Source organism: Chionomys nivalis, chromosome 2 (assembly GCF_950005125.1).
Source record: "Chionomys nivalis chromosome 2, mChiNiv1.1, whole genome shotgun sequence".
Taxonomy (NCBI): Eukaryota; Metazoa; Chordata; class Mammalia; order Rodentia; family Cricetidae; genus Chionomys; species Chionomys nivalis.
Window position 1 is genome coordinate 6,023,054 of NC_080087.1, and position 21,452 is coordinate 6,044,505.

At 51.2% G+C, this 21,452-nt stretch overlaps 1 protein-coding gene across 4 annotated transcripts in view; it reads right to left on the reverse strand.

Annotated features, from left to right (window-relative positions):
• Rps6ka2 (ribosomal protein S6 kinase A2) overlaps positions 1-21,452 on the reverse strand; it is a 252,979-nt gene that overhangs the window by 56,397 nt on the left and 175,130 nt on the right. For all 4 annotated transcript variants that reach the window (XM_057761330.1, XM_057761333.1, XM_057761332.1 and 1 more), the window contains 5 exons: positions 19,979-20,095; positions 15,065-15,146; positions 6,134-6,214; positions 3,829-3,908; positions 1,002-1,108 (listed from right to left, as the gene is read on the reverse strand). In XM_057761330.1, coding sequence (XP_057617313.1) covers positions 1,002-1,108; positions 3,829-3,908; positions 6,134-6,214; positions 15,065-15,146; positions 19,979-20,095 — 467 coding nt within the window. The remainder of the gene's footprint in view (positions 1-1,001; positions 1,109-3,828; positions 3,909-6,133; positions 6,215-15,064; positions 15,147-19,978; positions 20,096-21,452) is intronic.

Sequence of the window (21,452 nt, forward strand, 5' to 3'; positions counted from 1 at the left end):
CTGCCCATGGAGGGGTCAAGTATAGGTCATAAGTTCCCATTCCCGCTGGGCTCCTGAAGAGAGGGCCTTCAGGATTCATAGGATCAGTCAGTGATAATTTGTTGACTAATAGGTGATCAGAGCTACACACTGCACACACTTCACTCCGCCAAACCCAGATGACAGCCATGTCTTCAGAGAAGCAGCTGTCTTTATCCAAAGGCAGTGTGGGTGCAAGAGAAGGAGAAGCAGGGTGATGTCCATCCTGACTATGTGATGTCTTGAACTCAAGGTATGACTTCAGGCTGTCCTGGTTTGGAAACATCTCAGAGGTGGCATGACAGCCAGGGACACCGCATGACTGGTCAGAGGCCCCTCCTAAGTCCTCTCTTGTCTGCATGAGTCAGTGCTAGCTCCTGCGCATTCTGCTGCCACTCACAGACCATGCAGGAAGAAAATCAGAACCCTGAATCCCATTACTTTGCAAAAGGTAGTTCCTGTTTTCATTTAGACTACAGCAGAGATGAAAATATACACATGACCTAGGGCCCTGTGGCCACCGCCCCTCAGCTGATGCTGTGATAGAACTAATCTGACCCAACTACTAGCTAGCCATCTCAGAGGAGGCGAACCGACCATGTTCCGAGAGCTTAGAGCAGCAGCAGGAAGGTGTCCAAGCCTGAATGACAGCAGGAGGGAAGAGGCGGTGGTGGGGACAATCTCTTATGTGACATGGCTCTGGGTGGTAGCTGCTGGGCGGGGGAGAGGTATGTGTGTCTGTCTCAGGCCCCACCTGCCGCTGAAGAAGGGATGTGGCCTGGCCTCCCACAGTGGACATGCCTACCCTGCCTTTGCTGAGCACCTGTGCAAGGTAAGGCCATGACACCTGCTTAGCCTTCTTGGAACTCCAGCACTGGACCACCCCCATGTCACGGTGCCCAGCCCACTCAGATCCTAGGTAACAGCCACTGGCGTGGGCTGGCAACAGACACCCCGCAAGCTGTGAATGCCTTTCCCCTTACTTCTCTGGCTTCAGATCCCGGTAGATGATCCCCAGGCCGTGAAGGTGGTCCAGGGCCAGCGCCAACTCAGCCAGGTAGAACTTGACATCCTCCTCGGTGAACATGACCTAGAGGGGTATGAAAGGACCAGGGTTCAGCTTCTCCCACGACTGCTTGTTTTAAAACATGCATCGCAGAAACCAGGGCTGTCCCAGAATACATGTGCTGAGATCCTGGCTCTCCCATGATGCTTTCCCACCACTCCTACTGCAGGAGACTTCTCACGGTTGCAGGTTGCACTCTTACGGAGCTGATTTGGTTAGCCTTGTGAGCACAGCCTCAGCCCACCACCAACTGCCCTTAGCCGGCAAACTGCTCAGGCTGCAGTGTAACCCCGGGATCCCGTCTTATGAGGGATGCTCCGGTGTGAATTCATGATGGTTGGCGGTTGGAGGACTATAGAAAATGGGTCTCCAATTTTACCTTTCTCCCTCCCCTCTTCTATCTGTCCCTGGGCTGGTGTGCAAACTGGCAGCCTAACCACCTGCCCTCTGCACAGAGGGATGCATCCTGCCAAGTACAATGTGTTGGTTGGAGGGGAGCCTGTGATTGTTGGGGTTGGTGCTGCATTCCAGGCTGGTTATGGTATCAGGACGTCTTGGAGCCAGGAGCCTTCAGTACATTAGCTTTGTCCTGTCCCACTCATGCTTCTACAGTAATCTCAATGGGAAGGCGAGTCCTTGCATGTTTTTGTATATATGCATGTGTAAGCATACAGATGTGTTTGCATGTATGTGCATAGAGGCCAGAGGTTCGTCTCAGGTGTCTTGCTTGGTCATTCTCCACCTTATTTTTTGAGAAAGGAAATCTCACCAAAACAGAGCTCACCAATTTGGTTATACTTGGCTGGCCCTGTGATGTCATGATTCCATACCTGGCTCTGCTCCCCAGTGCTGAGAGCACAGGGGTGAGCTGCTGACCCAGCCTTTTGAGATGGGTGGTTGAGACCCCAACTCTTAGGTCCTCATGCTAGCACAGGAAGTGCTGCCTTTGCGGGACCATCTCCTCAGGTTCCTCACAAAACACTCACCACGAGACATCCGTGCTGAAGAGACTGCACTCCACGTTACCACTGCATTTTCTTTGAAAGCAGACACACAAAAAAACCCACATGCAAACTGAATGTGGCTTGACACCAGAGCTAAAATGTGTGGTGAATGTCACCAGCCAAGCAGACAGGGCTCAGTTGCTAATAAGGAGACCTGTCTTAGGGCCTACAAAGTGTCAGCTGGTACCCCTGGGAGCCAGCCCTGGACTATAGACCCTCCTCCACTCCCAGCACCCCTCCACCCCATTCTATTTCCCATGTGTGACCAGCACCTCTCCGCTTGCTGCTTTCTTTTCTGGATGCACTGACACCAGTTAATGCATCCAGTAGGTTTTACAGTCAAATCCCACCACGTTCCAAGTTCCCCTTCATGATTGGATTCACCTAATACACAGAGTTATTATCTCTTTCTGCTTTCCTACACCTCAAGGTACATCTTGCAGAGTCCCCAAACCCATTTTTAATCTACTGCCCACAGGTGAGTCCTTGAAGGCAGTCATGGTGACCACACACACAGACTACTGTCCAGTGCTCTGCTGAAGGAGAGAAGCCAGGAAAAGGCTTTTTAAGCTGCCATCCCCCCCAACCCCCAAAGAACCCATGCACCCAGATGTGGCCACTTTATCCCTCTGCAATAATAATCTACATGTCCCAATGTAAGGAGGTACAGGGCTTTTGATCAAGAAGCCCAGCTACAGGCTATCTCATCAGATACTGAACAAAAGAAGAGCGCAGGTCTGGGTTTCTTAGCTAAGAGAAGTAGAAGATCCCATCATCAGAGTCCAGAATTTCCCCTACATGTGCCATTGCTCCAGGGACCTCCAGGACACAAAGGGAGAAAAACTCCAGTCTCTAGGAGCCCTTTCCCGTCTGGCCACACACTCTACCTTGATTTGCTAATTGTCTAAGCAAGGCACAATGTAGACTCTCTTGAAAGCCTGGGAAGGTGGAGGGAAAGGGGACGATTTGAACACCACCATCACAGGCAACTAAAAAGTACTCTGTGGGGAAAATGTGAGGCACACCCCGTCAGCATGCTACTGCACTCTTGTTCTTTGTACTGAGCCTTCTGGAATCATTCAAATGAGAAGACAAGAATGTTGCTGCTATAGACAGAATTCTGGATTTCCTTATCCTACAAAGCTGGCTCCGTGCCCCTCAAGTCAGGATGGACATAGTCCCTTCATGGTATAGTTCTGGAGAGTTCTACTTGAAGTGCTGGTACACAGAACTAACTCTGCAGCTAGACACCCATGAGGCCTATTCAGTGAGAAAAGAACCTGACAAGATGTTCCAAAACAGACACATGGAGACCACTATCCAGGGGGAGGTCCGTATGGCGTTAACTGTGCCTTCCCAGGATGAGAAGTGAGATGCCATCAAATGCCGTCATCCCCAAATGGTACCACAAACTGTGTTAGAAGGTTTGCTGATGCAGCCATGCAGATCTTACCCTGCAGATCAATCTGGTAGTGAAGTCCAAATCCTGCCTCAATTTCCTGAATGCTGGGCTGTGGGTGTGTGTAGCCATAGCTGGTACACACACATTTATCACACATTCATAGGACATCATCTACCACACACTTCGCATCACACAGGCCAAACGCCACACATGGCACATTACATACGCTAAATGTCCACATCACTCAGCATGCACGTACCTCACACACCCATCCCCAAGATGCTCTTCCCTTCCTGTTTTCCAAGACAGAAAATCACCGTGAGCTGCAGGTCACTTACCTCTTTAGAAAGCCTGGTAAAGAGGTCCCCTCCCCGCAGGAAGTCCAGGATCAAGTAGAGCTTGCCTTCGGTCTGAAAGGCTGTGGAAAGAGATACGGGGTTTGAGCACTTCACCAGCAAACACTGTTTTCTCTGACCCTGAATCTCTGTTCTTCCCAAAGCCCAGTGTCTCAGCAGTTCAACAAGGCTGTGGGAGGAAATACGGGGTTGATCACTGTTCCCTCTGACCCTGAATCTCTGTTCTTCCCAAAGCCCGGTGTCTCAGCAGTTCAACAAAGCTGTGAGCCTGGAGAGCTGCCATTCATTCAGACGGGCATCGCTGACCACTGAGACAGGGCCCAACAGAAGGGGAGGGGGCTAGGTTCAGTGTCTCTCACTTTGTTGGGTTTTAGAACTTCCTTTTTCCTTCTCCTCCGTCCGTATACCTTCCAGTCACAGAGTGACTAAGGGACTCAGGGAGAGGACTGTCTGTCCAAGTGTGTGCCCACCTCTGACATTACTGAGTAGGCTTTGCTCACGGAGGCTGTCACGGGCAGAAACTGAAACATTGATGGGAGACGGTTCTGATAAGCAGGAGGTGCACTTCAGTTCCCTTCTGTGGAAGAGCATTCCTCTACCCAGAGCCCAAGAGGACCGTTATGGACCCTCTCCACGCCAGTAATGTGGAGGACGGCTTTGCCTGCCTGTCTATGTCATGCACGACATGAAGTTATTGGTAGCAACCCCACAGTCTACACAGCTCACACCCAGGACGTACCAAAGGCACACCTCGGAGCGAGGGGCCCCTGAGCACATAAGGACCTAGAGAACAGAGTGCCGTTATTACTTCAGTGATCATCAGCTTGGTACCAGGGAGAGTCTGCCAGCACTGGTGGCCAGGTCAATGTCAGAGAGGGTCAGCAATCATGATGGTCAGGCCAACATCAGGGAGCATCTATCACTTCTCATCAGGTCCGAGGGTCCTGCTACTTCTGAGTATTGAATTTTTTTATTTCATTTCTAAAAATTCCGGAACTATTATAAATGCTGGCATTTAGAAACACAGCTGGTAACTGGAAGACCCTTTGTGGGGGCTATGTGGACTGCAGTGCGTGCAGTGTGGGCCTTGAGGGGCAGTGGAAACAGAAGCAATGTAGAACAGCTGTTGAAAAGTCTGTGTAAGACGCCCGGTTTTTAATTTCCTGGTGAAAACAGCCTGAACCCTAGCACACAGCCTGGAACGGGACGATCCTGAGAAGATTAGCACAGCCCGAGTAGGGATGACATGCAGATTTGAGAAGCACTCAGTAAATAAAGGGCTTACTCAGTTTTAAAAAATGAAACACTCCAGATGGCAACTCCAGGTTTTGCTCTGACCACAGCCCACCAGCAGCTGGAACTGTACGGGAAGGGGGGAAGTGAGAGACCAAGCTTTCCTGCCTTACTGCTGCCGGCAGAGGGTGAGGCTCTAACCACAGCTGCCATGGCTGGGAAGGCTGAGGGTCCCACCTCGCCCTACAGCCCACAGAGGAGCCAGCTTTTGTTCTTTCTGGAGAAGGGTACACCGTGTGACTCAAGACAGGCCTGAACTGTTCTTGGTCTCTGGGAGTCTCCCCATTTCACCCCAGGGCATTCATGCCTTTGCTTCCTGTTTCTAGGAACCTCTGACTGTGCTGTGGTTCTTCTGTGACCTCTATTCATATGAACCCCTTAACAAGCAAAGTGTGCTGTGGGGGACACAGCTGAGGAACCACCAATTTCCGCATTCTTCCCTCTGCTCCTCAGATGAGACGCAAAGGCAGAGAACTGGTGTTGGATAGAGAGGTGGGCTTTGCTCAGAGCCTCGAGAGCCTGAGACAACTGCCTTCCCCATGCGGCAGTCTGAGGGTCACTGATGGCCCTCCCTCCAACCTCGAGAGCCTGAGACAACCGCCTTCCCCAAGCGGCAGTCTGAGGGTCACTGCATGGCCCTCCCTCTCTTCATCCACCTTGAAGGTCAGGGTCGGTGAGCAACACACCCTATCCTGATCACCACTGGGCATGCCATCGTGTCTCACCATGGTGGAGGCCCTTGTACCAGCTTAGCCGTGGTGACGTCACCATGATGGGCAGCCCCACCTCACAGTCTTTGGGATGAAGAAGGGCATCTTGCTCTTTCAGGAGAAACAAACAGGAAAGAGACTGAAGAGTGGGGATTTAAGGGACCGCACGAGACAGGATTCTGACACAGGATCGTCTTCTTTTGCAGCAATTATTATCATCACGGTCTCCTCTGATCAAAGACACCATCCTAGGGATCAAAGCATACCACACCTGCTGCCCTTACCATAATGCAGCTTGACGATGAACGGGTGATTCACTTCCGCCAGGATGTCTCTCTCCATCTTAGACCTGACCCGGTCCCGCACTGCACGACAAAAACAAAGGCTTTCAGAATGCAGGCGGAGAGTTCGGGGCCCGATACCCAACAGCAGACGACCCAGTGCAGAGCCAGCCGCACACCCGTGGAAACATGGAGCAGAAGCATGGCCACCCTCACCTACGCCTGGGTCTAAGGAATACATACATGTCGACACATTTGCTTCCTTGCTTCTAGCTCTTTTTCTTTATACCAGAAACACTGAAAATATAGTGTAGACACCACGACATTCTCCTTGTAGGAGAATCGACTCGTACGCCTTAGGATTAAGGGGTGCTCCTCACTGATTCTAGTGTCCCATCATCCTACAGTGTCTCTGGCTTCCAGGCCCCTCACGCCCATCATCTGCAGCTTACTTCCTCAGCCTTGGGTCTAATCAAAAGCTATTTTCTTATTGTGTTGGTAGCTATGGTTGCATTTGATTTGCATCCAGAAGAGAACAATCTTATACCTTCCTCCTGCCCCCAACTTTTTACTAAGTCCAGGCCAGCTTTCTTGTAGAATGATTCACATTGAGGTCTGTCTGACTGGAGCTTCCTCTAACTTGTATTTCTCATGAATTGAGGTCAGGTCTGGTGTCTCTACAGGATTGCGGTTAGACACTTTTGGTGGCAGAAAAGGCCTCTACCTTAACCTTCTGGGATCAGGAAGAGCCTGTGGGGCTGACCCTCTCCAGGTGATGCTGGGTGAGTGAGAGGAGGAGCTGGCAAGGACTCAGCTCTCCAGGTCAAGATCTGTTACCCCTCTTGTAAGGGAGGGCAGCCCAGGAAGGGACACTCTGGCACCCAGTGACCTGTGCAGTCCCTAACTCTCACTCAATAGCGTTAGCATTCATTTAGGGTCCTCGCTGAAGCATTCCAAGTTCCAAAAAGTACTTTTTCCATTTCTGATGCAAGAGGAAATAAGGGGCTAATTCTTTCTCTCCCCGCCAGGATGACTGTGGACCATGGAGGTAGAGGGTGTGTGTGTGTGTGTGTGTGTGTGTGTGTGTGTGTAGTAGTAGTAGTAGTAGTACAACATTCTTTTCAGTGTTCCCACTGTCTCACATTCAACCATCTGGAATACAGACGTAATTAGTTCTGAGGCAAAACAAATGAACAGAACAGAGACTGACAACCACTTGAAAATAAGAGCAATGCTCAGACTCCACAGGGTAACTCGTATGCCCAGGAGGCAGCCTCCGCGTGACCCCCTAGGACCTCTCTGAGTGAGGACTGAACATCTGGAATGCCCGCAGTGACAAGAGCATCCTACTACATTGCTCGTCACTATTGGAATGGTAGCACACACGCCAAACGTGTTATTAAAGAGATCCTTGCCCAGGGTGGTGTAATGTTAAAAAGTGGACTATGACCAATGCTGGTGGATGTGGAGAAACTGGAACCCACATGTGATGCTAGGAATGTAACATGGTACAGTTATTGTGGAGCAGGTAAGCACACAGTGACCATGTAACCTAGCAGCTCTGTTTCTAGATCTATCTACAAGATCTGAAAGCTGTGACTTAGATATCTGTGCGGCCATGTTCACATCAGCACTACTCAGCAGCCATCAAGAGATGGACAGATAAAATGTGATACACACATGGTGTACGCACATGACAGAGCAGTGCTCTGCCCCAAGGAGAACATGATACACACATGGTGTGCACACGACAGAGCAGTACTCTATCCTAAGGAGGACATGATACACACGTGGTGTACACACATGACAGAGCAGTGCTCTGCCTTAAGGAGGACATGATACACACATGTACACACATGACAGAGCAGCACTCTGTCCTAAGGAGGACATGATACACACGTGTACACACAACAGAGCAGCCCTCTGTCCTAAGGAGGACATGATACACATGTGGTGTACACACAACAGAGCAGCGCTCTGTCCTAAGGAGGACATGATACACACGTGTACACACGACAGAGCAGCACTCTGTCCTAAGGAGGACATGATACACACGTGTACACACGACAGAGCAGCACTCTGTCCTAAGGAGAAAATTCTACATGAACCACAACCCAGGTCAGGTTAAGCTCAGGGACTTCATGCTGAGAGAAAGGGGCCTGGATGGAAAGGACAATTGTCCCATGACTCCACTCAGAACAGGCAAATTCTCATCGTCAGAATGTAGAGTAGTGGTTACTGTGCCTGGGGAGGAACAGGAAGCTGCTGTCTGACGGCTCAGAGCTCCTTCTGGAACGATGGAAGGTCTGGGGCATACGGTGGGAGCTGCATGGGTGACGCTACATGGAGTTACTGCTACACCTGGCGTGTCGAGCACGGTATAGGTAGCGGTCTTTCCCTGTGCCTTGGTTCCAATGACAGCCTGCTCCACTTTGCTCTGTCAACCTGTGTATCAAGGCACTCACGTTCCTCCCCTCCCCTCTCCCGCATCAGTGCTCCAGGCTACCTGATCTGCTGTTCTGCGAGCCTTGTGCAGTGATCAGCAGTGACTGGAGAGCTGTCTGCCTGGCATCCACCCTGGCCCCGTCAGGATCAGCATTCCCGTGGGCTGCTCACTGCTGCTGCTTCTCAAGGAACTGGGGTCAGTGTCTCCCACCTCATCCCGAGTGACAGGTGACGTCCCATAGAGCACACATGCACACCAACCTGCGGCCAAGTGTCCTCAACTATCCCTTTGGGGTCCTTGTGATTGTCCTTTGAGATTCCATAGGCTTCTCACTCTTACAGGCACACTGAACTTTCTGTCATAGCGGCTCCTGTCACTGCAGTGGTCAGTGACACCCCTTAGAAGGGCACTCGGGAGGCAGCAGAGTGAGAGCCATGGGAACTCCAGAATTGCTCCCCAATGTCCCATGTAGCTCCATACTCTAAGCCTATAAGCAGACACACTCCAAAGCAAGGAGTGATGGGCTGTAACATAATATCACACCTGGAAGAAGACCCTGGCGAGCCTGTCATTCCCTCCCGTTTTACAGAAGGGGAAGCAGTGGTCAGAGAACGAGAGAACGCCTTGCTCAGCTAGGCACTCCTGCTGCTCCTCCGCAGGGTGCACAGCTGCACCTTGCCAGAGGCTGGGCACTGCTGTTGTAGTGACAGGGCAGAGGTCAGAGGGCTCGGGAGGCACAGGTGTTCGTCCAGTGAGGGGTGGGGGATGGGGATGGCCACCACAACTCAAGTAACCCAAGGGGATGGCAGGGTTCAAAGTAAAGATATCTGCTAAGATTAGCTTATCTTCCCAGCCAGGCTGTGTCTGAGATTAGGTCAGAGATTCTTCCTCCCACTGCTGGGGCAGGGGAAGTCACATGAGCCTGTTCCACAGCTGAGTTAACCCTGGAGTGATCTGGGGTTTGGAAACTTCTCAGGGAGTTTTCTTTTTCCTTTATCCTATGAAGGTCAACTGGAATGGCCTGTGGGATGGTGGATTTGGAGGCGACTGGGACTGAAAAGTAGACATGGGGATGGTTCTCCTTAGCCACAGGATAATGGAATTGGGGACAATGCAGATAGCAGATGGACCAGGTCCTCCTGGGCCTTTTTGTAAGCTGGATGGCTGGGTGATGAAGCTTGATTCTTACTTCCTGGTCACGGATTTTTCTCCCTCCCACAGCCTCCCTGCCTACTCAGGTTCCACCACCATTGCTCAGTGTACTCTGTGCTAGCATCTAGCGTGCAAAGCTGAAGCTCTGCCATCTAGAAGTAGGTGCAGCAGGGAGGGAGGGACCATTGGTGGGAAGGCTGTGAGTGCAGAGGAAAGTGGAGAGACGAGACGCTGCAGGGATGCAGGGCCAGCAAATGCCGACGTGAGGTGCATGAGACCCCCGGGAGGAGGCAGGAAACATACACATGGCATAGACCCGTGGCTGGACCTGACTGAAATGCCTAGGGGAAGGAGACAGTAGAGGGAATGACGAGAGGCTGTGCCCACAGTCTCAGAGAGCCTGAGAGAGGATGATGGCAGAGACTAGAGAACTGAGACATGCAGGACTCGCAATAAGTGTGCGTTTCTTGGAGCTGGCCCTCTGGCCTGGATGTTGATAAGTCACAGGATCAAGAGGAGGTCACCCTCAGTCACACTGGGTGAAATGTTGGGGCCACAAGTGACTGGCAGGAGGCGGAGCTGCAGCTTTGCTGGCAATGCAGGTGTAAAAACCCCATCCCACAGAAGGGTTAGCCTGGGGTGCACAGGATGAGTAGAGCTCCCCCACAATTCCACACAAGGGTTAGCTTGGGGTGCATGGGATGAGCAGAGCTCCCCCACAATTCCACACAGGGGTTAATGTGGGATGTACAGCATGAATAGAGATCCCCCCACAATCCCACACAGGGGTTAGCCTGGGGTGCATGGGATGAGCAGAGCTCCCCCACAATTCCACACAGGGGTTAATGTGGGATGTACAGCATGAATAGAGATCCCCCCACAATCCCACACAGGGGTTAGCCTGGGGTGCATGGGATGAGCAGAGCTCCCCCACAATTCCACACAGGGGTTAATGTGTGATGTACAGCATGAATAGAGATTCCCCCCCACAATCCCACACAGGGGTTAGCCTGGGGTGCACAGCATGAGCAGAGGCCCTTGATGGGGATCTCAGTATGGGGTATTGCTATCCTGTACCAGAATTTTGAGAGGATGCACCATTGTGGGGAGCAGCAAACACAAAAAGTGACAGAAGATAAAGCAATCCAGAGCATGAAAGAAGCACGCTGTCCAACACTGAGCAGCCCCAGAGCACCCACCAGGGTGAGGGTAGAAGACGCTCACACAGACACGTGAGGACAGTGAAGGATCATTAGACACTCAGAGACCTCACTCTTCCTGGAGTCCGCAAGAGAAGTCCACTCCCGGTCATGTCTTTGGAATGACTTTTGCAAGCTTTTCTCTGCAAAGGTCATTTTCTCTGCAAGGGTCTTGCTATGGAGCCCAGGGTGGATTTGATCTAAACCCTCTTCCTTCACGTTTTCAAAGCCTATTTTTTTTTTGATTAAATAAAAAAAAAATCATCCATTATTCTTGGAGAAATACTCTGTTAGATAAAAAGAAGGGTCCTTGCCTATGCCAAGTTGACAGCACCTTCTTCCACACCCTGGAGACTCCAGAGTGGGTATCTCCTCTGACCATGGCTCCCAGGAGAAAATCAACAATGGCGGAAGAAGAAGAGGGTAGGTGTAAAGCTTCTCTGTCTTCTCGGCCCCAAGACACGGATTAGGGCAGACAGAAATACAGAAGAGTTTCGGGGAGCTGATAAAAAACCAACCTGAAACGTGTTTGTTCTGTGAAAAACACAGCTGATGGCAGTTAATCAAGACTGCGGGGAAGAATGGATATTTTCTCAAAATAAAAGAGATTAGAGGAGAACTCAGGCTCTGACTCTGAAAAACCCTTTGGCATCAATCAAATTAGCATCCAAAGGGAAAATCATTTCTGCGGCCGGGAGCTCCAGGCCAGCTGCTGTGGGACTGGGGTCCCTCTCTTTATATGCTGGGCCAGGGCTGATTTTCCTATTGCCTCAGTCACGCCTAGCCAGCCTTCTTGCACCTAGGCCATTCGTCCCAGCAGAATGTACGCTGGCTCTCATTTCCCGTGCCTCTTCCCTATGGGAAAGTTCCCACTCCATGACCTGGTGAATCGCGGTGGCAGAGAAAGATGACTCTATCTCTCCACCATCTCTCCACGGCCTCAAATCAGGTAGCCATCGTCTGAAAAGCTGCTAGCCATCCTCAATGTCCTTGAGCTTGCTCAGTTTGAACAAAGATCAGAGTTTAGCCACTTGTCTCCCAGGTGAAGAAGGAAGTCTCCAGCTTTAGAAGGTTTCCTTCGTGACAGAAAATGGTCTGTGAGCAGCAGAGTTCCTAGATATTTGGGAGTCAAAACATTTTGCAGAAAATTACCCCCTGCCCAAGAAGAGAAGAAACCCACAGATAATCAAGGTGACCGCGTGGGCTGCCTAACCAGGCCTAATTCCCCAAGATCTGCTCTTTGTTTCTTCACATGGAACTGTCTCAATGACATGACGGTTAAAGTCACTCCTTCCAGAAGTTCTTCCCTCTTCCGGTTCACACTGTGCAAACGCTGAAGAAGGTGGGCACGAAGCAGGGTCTAGTCCTTACATTTACACATCTGTATGTCCAGAAGGGCAACCCTGCCAACAACACACGATGGACTCCAGGATACACAGGCGGGTAGGTCAACAACCAATCAGAGTCTTCCACAAAGAAGGTGTTTGTCACATAAGAACCATAGGGCTGAGGTTTGGTTTGGCAGGGGGCTGAGAGCTGAAGGCATACAAGAGGGTTATTCTCACTCTGCTTTTCATCAGGATAGCTCATCAGGAGAAGAAACCCCTGACAGAGTAAATACTTGAAGCACAACAAGTCAGCAGATGGTTCCCTGATGGGGAGATGGAAGGAGGCCGAAACGCTGGGAGTGAGGGGGACACAGAATCCTGGCCTCTGACATCCCTGCAGAATGTGGTTTGGGGACCTTTGCTGTGTTGGCCTCAGTCCCCTCATGCTGAAAAAAGGGCACTTAAAACCTGTGTTTGGAGTGTTCCCCACATACCCCCTACCCGCCCTCCCCGGAATCTGAAATCACTCAAATGGGAATTGAACGGCATAAATGAGTTAGCTTAGAAAGACAATCTGTTCAGATGCAGACAGCCGCTGAAGCTTAGTCTCTGAATGAGTCAATGTTTCTAATGAAACACCTCAGCTAAGACAGAAACAAACACAGAAGAGCTGAAAAGAACACTCTGCCGGCTGGAACCAGCTCCAGCCAGGGACAATGTCAAGATGTTGCCAATGACACAAGAGCCATCAATGCGTGCCTGCACTGGTCACCAGAGTCCTGCAGGTATGCGTGTCTGTGGAGCTACGAGTCAGTGCTCTTATCCCACGGCAGCAGCGTCGTGAGATGCAGGCTCTGCCAACACCCTGCCCGTGTCCCTTTCCTCCTGTCACTCCAGTCCACGCTTCCCAAAGACCCATCCCTCAGCCACCAAGGGTCACAGCAGTGACTGTCCATCGGCTGCTTTGCAGGCTCAGAGAGTGGGCCAGAGGGCACTATTATCCTTCACAATCAGCAGAACACAGTTTCCTTCTCGGAAGAGAATGTATGACCTTCAGGAAGAGAGCATTGACCTCCAGGGAAAACGACTACAAGCTAGGTCTGAAAACACAGGTAAGAACGCTGTCGAATTAGCCCTGCAAAGGAACACCACAGTGGAGGGACGGCTGCAGGAACAGGAGCTGTGCACCGCCTGTGGGACAAGCCACCACGAGTCCTAATCACAGCCACTAACTGCTTCAGGTCATCCATGGCAGGAGCACAGCTTGACCCGGACAGCATTCTCCTAAGCAGACGGCACTCTGCACAACGGATTGAAGCGAGCGCTGCTGCCATTTTGTGTCCCTGGGCCGAATCCAGACCAGGTGATCCCCATGGAGAAAAGGACAGAGAAGCATCTGGAAGGTGTATGTGCTGGTGACACTCCAATACACTGAGAGGCTGGCTGTCACACCATTGGTGCTGGAGAAGCCACCTCCAGCCCTGCCTTAGCTCAGCGACCATGGGGCCAGGAGAGGTTTCCCAGAAAACATTTTTGTGAAGAATTTTGGGCAGTCTCACCATGTTCAATTGATAACCAACTATAATGACATAATACCACCCACAAGATTATGCTGGCTCTGAGAAACATGCCTTTGGTGGTGGATTTGAACGACCAAGGAGAAGCCACATCCCAGGTTCGCTCCTTCGAATCCGCGAGCCACTTGCTCGTGTTGACAATGGCCTTCCCTAGGCTTACTCAATGACAGCTCATGCCCAGGCTGTCAGAAGTAGTCAATATTTACATTTTCTGACCACTGACAACATAATTCATCTCTTTTATGGAAGAAAGATCACCCATTCTAAAGTCAGGCCTGGGATCTCACACATCTGCTCAACATAAAAGCCGTCTCCCTTGAGAGAATTCTTCCTGCCTGTATACAAGACGTTTGCGATCTACAGACACTTCGTCCACGTATCTGTCGCCCTATGTAACCGGCTATCTGTGGCGTGAAACCATAAACTTTATCTCCCCAGCTAGACAGACAGCAAGTGAGTTGAAGGCTCAGAACGACACATTCTTTGGAGTCCTCTGCTGCCAAGGACAGTATGTTACAAGACCACAAATCCAAGTGCCCCCTGACATCTTTTGAGTCTCCCAGCATCCCAAGGGTCTAAGCATGGCCTTCCCTCACTCAGGGCTCCACCTCTGTGAGGCCAGCACCCATCTCTAAGAAGTCGGATCATGTGTCCATGCTGGTGTGAATCTTGTGCTGGTCAGAGGCCTGGATCCTCCCTCAGCTACGACAGGATAAAGAGGGAGGATCAGAGCAAGGCTGGCCAGAGTGAGACCGAGTCTGGGCTTCGACAGGCCCTGGGGTTTAATGCTTACGCCTCACTGGGAGGATGGGCACACCAGAGGCTGCGTATCCCCGGCCACTGGGGCCACTAAGGAGCACAGCACATTCATGCATCGAGCTTCCTGGGAAACTGAGCAACCCGGTGTGGCGGGCGGTGCAGGTCTGCTGTGGAGCCACACAGCCGGAACAAATGGCTTCCTTCCCACTGCTCTTTTCCCGCATGGCTCTCTGCAGCAGAGCATGTGCAGATGCTACTTATGCAGCGAGCTCCCTCTGAAAGCCGAACAAACTTTGCAGGGATGGCAACAACACTCAAGAAACGCTGGCAGCTTATCGCCCAGAGTGGTGCCCGGTGCCCTCCTCCGGGGTTCCTGAAACCATGAAGTCTGAGTAAAGCCATTATGTCCTCAGATTGCCCAGGAAGACTGCCGTGATGTCTCAGAAGGAACTGACCCCTCCCAGGACCCTTACCTTTCAAGGTGGCTTTCTTCAGGACCTTCATGGCATAGAGCTGACCAGCATCGGAGCCTGTGACCTTCCTCACCAAGAACACCTGAGGAGCAGAAAACACACTGGCTGTCCGTCATTGTTAGCTTTGTAACTGGACACAGCCTAGACTCACCCGGAAGAGACCCCTGAAGGACTGTCAACACTGGCCTACCTGTGTGAGTGTCTATGGTGGGCTCTGCAGACCCAGCCCACAATGGGTGGCACAGCCATAGGCAGGGGTGCTGAACTGCATGAGAGTGAGAAAGAGATGCGTACACGCTAGCAAGCTAACAAGGGGGCATTCACGGACAAATTTCTCTCTGCTCCTGACTGCCATTCTGGATTTGAGGCACCAGACCCCCCACAGGATCTTGGGATCCATGTGGTCCTGCACATCCCTAGAAGTTACTGCAGATGGAGGGGCTCTTGTTCTAGACAATGCCATTTGGGTCAAGGTCACCTCCTTGGTGTAGGGAATGAGCCCAGGGTGCCAGTGTGGGTTCATTTCTACCAATAAGCAGATAGAAATGAGACAACAATGGTTGGAATAAGAGACTTTTTAGAAGACACAATGCATTAGTGCCTAACTGCTAAGTCTCTGCCTCTGAAAGGACTCTTCCATCTGATACCATCTAAAATAATTCCAGCCTGCTCCTGACACCGGCGACATCTATCTGCAGGAGGCAGGGGGCAGGAGACGGGGGTAGGAGGCAGGAAGTAGGAGGTGGGGCAGGAGGCAGGAGTCTCGGTGGTGATGGTGGACCCTAGATGCTACGCACATGGCAGCTCAGTGTCCATTAGATCACTGGGAGGTTAGGCTAAGAGCTGGAAAGGAGGTTGGGGCTTGGAGCAAGGCCTGTGCTGTTGGCCACACGACCAGCGCATTTTCTTGCCGACCATCAGACTGGAGTCAGTGGGAACTGAGCACTGAGGAGTCAGCACAGAACATTTTGGCTGCACCCCTATTGTGGCGCTTGTATGCCAGTATGTCGGGTCAGGGAGGCATGCATCCACAGCCAGGTCACCTATGGCCAGGTCACCGAGCCTTCATACAGAGAAGACTATGCTGGGTCACTGTTCACTGTTCACAGGACTCTGGTTGGCAGACAGAGGAACCCCCTCTATGCTGTTTTTATTACAGCTGAGAAGGAAATCCCAAGAAAAGGATTTGCACAGTGGAAAAATAGTCATGCAGGGAGAAGCCTGGGGAGAGGAAGCAGTCTGCACTGCCCCATTGCCCCAGCCCCTGCACATGTAGGACTGCTGGCCTTTCTCTGCCTTCTCCCTGTACTCTGCCATGTAACATGCATGACGTGACAGTGTCGCCCAGGTTCCCTGCTGTAGTTCTAATCTCCACACGGCCATGGTGGGACGGGCTGGCAGAGCCCCGTGCCACATCACAACACGTCAGGAGGGTCTTCACACATGTGGGCACACCGGCACCACATCCTTGGACTTGCTGGCCTCTGTCCAGGTTTTAGTCTTTGATAAGTCAGTTACAGCAACACAAAAAGGGCGAGACAGAGTCGTGGCAAACGGATGAAGAGCACAGTCATCCCACCTGCCAGCATCTAAACAGAAAACCACATCCTCACATGCACTGGGCGGTGCCATTTACAAATCAGGTGAGACAGTGTCAATTGATACACAGATATTTGCATATAAAATGCTTAAAATTTTGGAGAGATAATGTCTTACTCTGTAGCCCAGGCTGGCCTCAAAGTCATGGCAATCCTCCTGCTTCAGGCTTTGAGCACTGAAAATATTTTTCCTTATCTTATTTCATACTTCAAAAATGGGACCACTGATGACAGTGGCTAAGGCTTACATTCATGTTTTAAGCAGGATTTCTGCCTCTTTAAAGGCACAGAAATAGCTTCACTTTGTCACTATTAATATACTCCTATTAAGTGCCAAGTATTAGAACTGCATGCAGCAATCTCTCTAAGGTGGTTAGAGGATGGGACAGAGGTCACCTCTTGCACCATAAGAGGAGGGACTGTGTAATTTAGACATTTATTTGGATACAATAAAATAAGCCCCAAAGTAACTGATAATTTTAGCAAATGTGGCTGCTGTGTCTCTGGTGCTTTGGCAGTGGTGTGCGCTAACCTGTTCCGCTGTCAGAACAATGCACAGGTGACTGTGTGGTCCAGGCCAGATGCAGTCATCCTGCCCCGTCCCGGGCTCTTGGGATCACTGTAATGAGTGACACCACTGGAACACAGCACCAGGCTTCCTCATCTCCCAAGCTTAGGTCGCTCTTCTTCTGAAGCCCAAGGCTGTTACTCACCTTCCTCTTGTCTAAGCCCAGACTCCTGGGATGATCACAGTGCTGATGAGCTGCGAACCAACACTGGCGAGGAGAGGCTATGTCAGAAAGACTGCCCAGGCTATGCCCTGCACACAGCTACAGCACCAGAGCCACAGCTTTGGTTACCTGGTGCAGAGGACCTTGTAGGACCGCGCTCCAGCTCTGGGATACTCTGGCATGGGGACCCAAGGCAGCTAAGGCTCAGCTGCTGCCTGGGAGGATGTCCAGCCAGAGCCTCCCTATTCCGGGGTTCCCTACCTGCTGCTGTAGAAGCCATCTGGTCTGCAGCACAAGCACAGAGAGGCACACAGCAGGAGTTCATCAAGGGCAAAGAAGGTGCCCTGTCCATTTGCTTGTTTGGGGGCACTTATTTAATCACTCAAGTAAGGGAGGTCAGACAGTAGGCTCAGGGATGGGCAAGGGTCAGCCATGCTGGGGTCAACCAGGCAGGGCCTGCCCTGGGATCCACAGCATCCAGAACCTTTCCACAGAAAGGAGACGCGCCTGCCCCACGTTTATGAGTACACAGCACATTTGCCTGCAGAGTGGGAATGGGAGAGTGTGGGGCAGTCAGTCAGACCGGTCAGCACCTCACGCTGGTCTCATGGAAAAGAAAAACCTGTAAGGGCAGACGCAGCATGATTTGGGATCCCCTTAGCTGCTGTGCAGAGCCCAGGAAGACCCGGGTGGCTTCTCCAGGGCAACGCACTTCTTTCTAGAGTCCCAGTCGAGTCTCCTTGCTTTCCTTAGGGCACTGGGCTTGGAGGAACTGAGCTGAAGGCAAGATCTCCTCCCACTGGTACCTGCGCAGCTCCATTCCTTTGTCCCTCCTGTCCATCCGTGACTAAGAACTGAAGGGTGGGGTGTGCAACTTGTCACTAGGAGCACTGTCGAGAGCCATGTCAACGTTATTTCAAAGAAATGCTTATTAAAATGTAAGACGAATGAAGATCCTGGGAAGCATTTCCTCCTCCACTCGGTTTTGATTTTTTTTTTTTTTTTTTTTTGGTGTTGTTTGTTTGTTTAAGACAGGATCTTAGGCAGCCCAGGCTGTCCTTGAACTCAGGATGTTGCTGAGGTGGACCCTGAGCTTCTGATAGAGCAGAGGTGACAAGTGTGTTCCTTCACACTGTTAACACTGTGCTGGGGTTGAACCCAGGGCATCAGGAGTACAATGTAAGCCTCATTCCTGAGCAAGAGGTGTTCAGGTTCAGGGCAGTTCTTGCTCAGATAGACTACTGGCTGGACACCTGGACCTCTGACACACCCCTGTGGGGCTTGGGAAGTGTCTTTCTGTCTCCCTTTCCCCAGGAACTCAGGTGCTTCTCCGTGGGGACGGAGCTGTGACAGTCACAATGTAACAGCAGTCACCCAGTGCAGAGCCCGCCAATAGCCCCCAGCAGCACTTCTGTCTCGGCAGTGTTCTGGGAAAGAATGGAGCTACTGGTGTGAATCTAAACAGGAAGAGGCTCCTCCCTCATGAGACAATAGATGTGTACATAAGAAACATCTTTATTTCGCTTCTTCTACCCATGTTGTAAACCCCCATGATGTACGTGTAACATATGTGAGTGTAAGCAGGCTTACTGTCACTAGCCTGTGCAGAAAAGGAAAAGAAGGCATTCTGCCTCATAAACAGTCAAAAGAACGGGGTCTGCATGAGATCGCTCTAAGCCACTCCAAGATTTGAGTCGGATTGGACTAAGCCCATCCTCTTTCTGGCCCAGTCATGTGAAGACTGACAAGATTCGTCAAACGTCCACATGCAACCCAGAATAGTTATTCCACAGTGCCAGGACAGCTCTGCTCACACGTCAGGAAGCACTGATTTGTGCTCAACTTGGGCCTTTTCGCTCTAGCAGGCTCTCAGCTCCTGCCTGTCCAGATGCATACAGTGAGGACCACACTGTGTGTGGAGGGGACGCTGAGGGAAGAGCCAGCATTCCTGTCTCCTGAGAGAGATCAGCCACCATTGCTACGACCCATGGGGCAGATATAAAGAATGTGCAGGTTCAGCACACAAACCCTTCCCAGGCCACAGCCAGCTTGGACTCATGGCTAATTTAACCCACAGCACAATTTATAAAATAAGTGAGCTACTTCATTTTACAGATAGGGAAACTGAGGAATCAAAGAGCAAAACTACTATGTCATTGACCCAGGTGAAGAGACTGACTCCAAATCCCTGCTTCCCTGATCCTTGAGTGACAGCTGTATAGGCCAATCCAGGGAAGGTCTCCCCATTTGATTCTTGAGTGACAGCTGTATAGACCAATCTAGAGCAGACCTCCACCCCTTTACTCATTTTCCTATGCTCTCATCTCCTCTTTTCAGAAAGATCTGTTGAGACTTCAACGTCCAAGACTCCGTGACTTAAAAGCAATAATCCAGCTCCCTCTGCAATAACCACACACAAAGAGGCCACTGATGAGCATGGGAATGTAGGTGACCTGGCTTTCATGACTCATGATTCTAACACACACAGGCTCAGCTAATGTGGGCATTGCGATGCCCAAACCCTGCCAGACTCAGCCAGTACTGCCTTTGCCTCTGACGGCAGTCCGCCATTCCATTCAACTCACCTTTCCATAGGACCCTTGTCCTAAGACCTTCAGCAGCTCAAACTGGGAGGGATCGGCCTTCTCGAAGCCTTCCTTCACATGGTTGCTGATGTCAATCTCCTTTACGATACCCTCTTCCTGCAAGACAGCAGTGACAAGCAGTTAGGACACAGCCAGCCCCCAGCCCAATCCATCAATACCCTTCCCTAAAGCTGGGAAAGTGGTCTGCTCTGGGGGCTTCCAGCATGAGGACTGAGATGGTATGTCTATGGCCGGCATTTGAGCCTCCAGCGCGGGGACTGAGATGGTGCCTATGGCTGGCATGTGAGCCTTTAATTGCTTTCTGTCCTCCAGAGGTTGCTGTCACTGGGTCTCACCAGGACCATGGGGAAATATGAATGTGTTCTCCATGATACCACTGTGCAGTTTACTGTGTAGGGCTGGAATATGGCAGCAGAACAGGGACCAAATAGTGCCCTGAGGGTCTTGCTTCACCACTCTATAAAGGAGACCAGGAGAGGGTCCCATGTGGACATGCAGACATTCATTCTCTAACTCATTCACTTCCCGGTGTTTTTGACACAGGTAAGTCAAGGAGAGCTGCAGAAGAGCTTTTCGTCTATAAACCAGGCAGCAGTCACTAAATGTCCATCACTTCCTGCACGCTAGGAATGCAGTGGCCCAACAGCCGCCACTGGAGTTGGACAGCATTGGACAGCAGGTGTCACCCCACACATCAGAAAGGGCAGGCCGGGAAGTCATCCCCAAACAGCCGGGAAGTCATCCCCAAACAAACAGCCAGCAGGAAGCAGCCTTCCCTGGAAGTCATCCCCAAACAGCCAGCAGGAAGCAGCCTTCCCTGGAAGTCATCCCCAAACAGCCAGCAGGAAGCAGCCCTTCCCACATCTTCTTCCTATGCAAACCACAGAGCCCGGTTTCCTCTCAATATCTGAGCTCCACAGCTGCAGTGTCTCCATTCAAGGACTGACTACCGTCCCAGAACAGAAGCCTGGGGATGACGTCACAGTGGCAATGGCCACTTACATTACATATTACCTTGTAGGGAAATGAGTGCCCCGGGCTATAGGTGTATACTACCGTGTCTGGCTCCTTGTCTTGTGCTGATAGCGGCTGTTTCTCTTTGTAAGGCTGGCCATTTTATCCAAAACTCTACAGAGATTTTAATGCAGTTCCCGCAGAACAACTAAACTGGTGCCATGAACACTAAATGCTCAGTTTATGGCACAGGACAGAACTCTTAAAAGTAACTAGATGTTTGGGGAATGAAGTCGGTTTCAAGGTCAGATGGCAGCTACACTTACAAAGCCACCATCCAATGACTTGAGAGAGAGAAACCAGAAACCTCTATAAGCTGTAGATGACAAGGAGTGCTAAGAAATCCTACTGAGTGGCAGCAGGGTTCTAGAATGTTCCAGGAGAGCAGGAAGGAGAAAGGACAGCCACGAAGCAGCTACCTTCCTCTCCTTTCCTGATT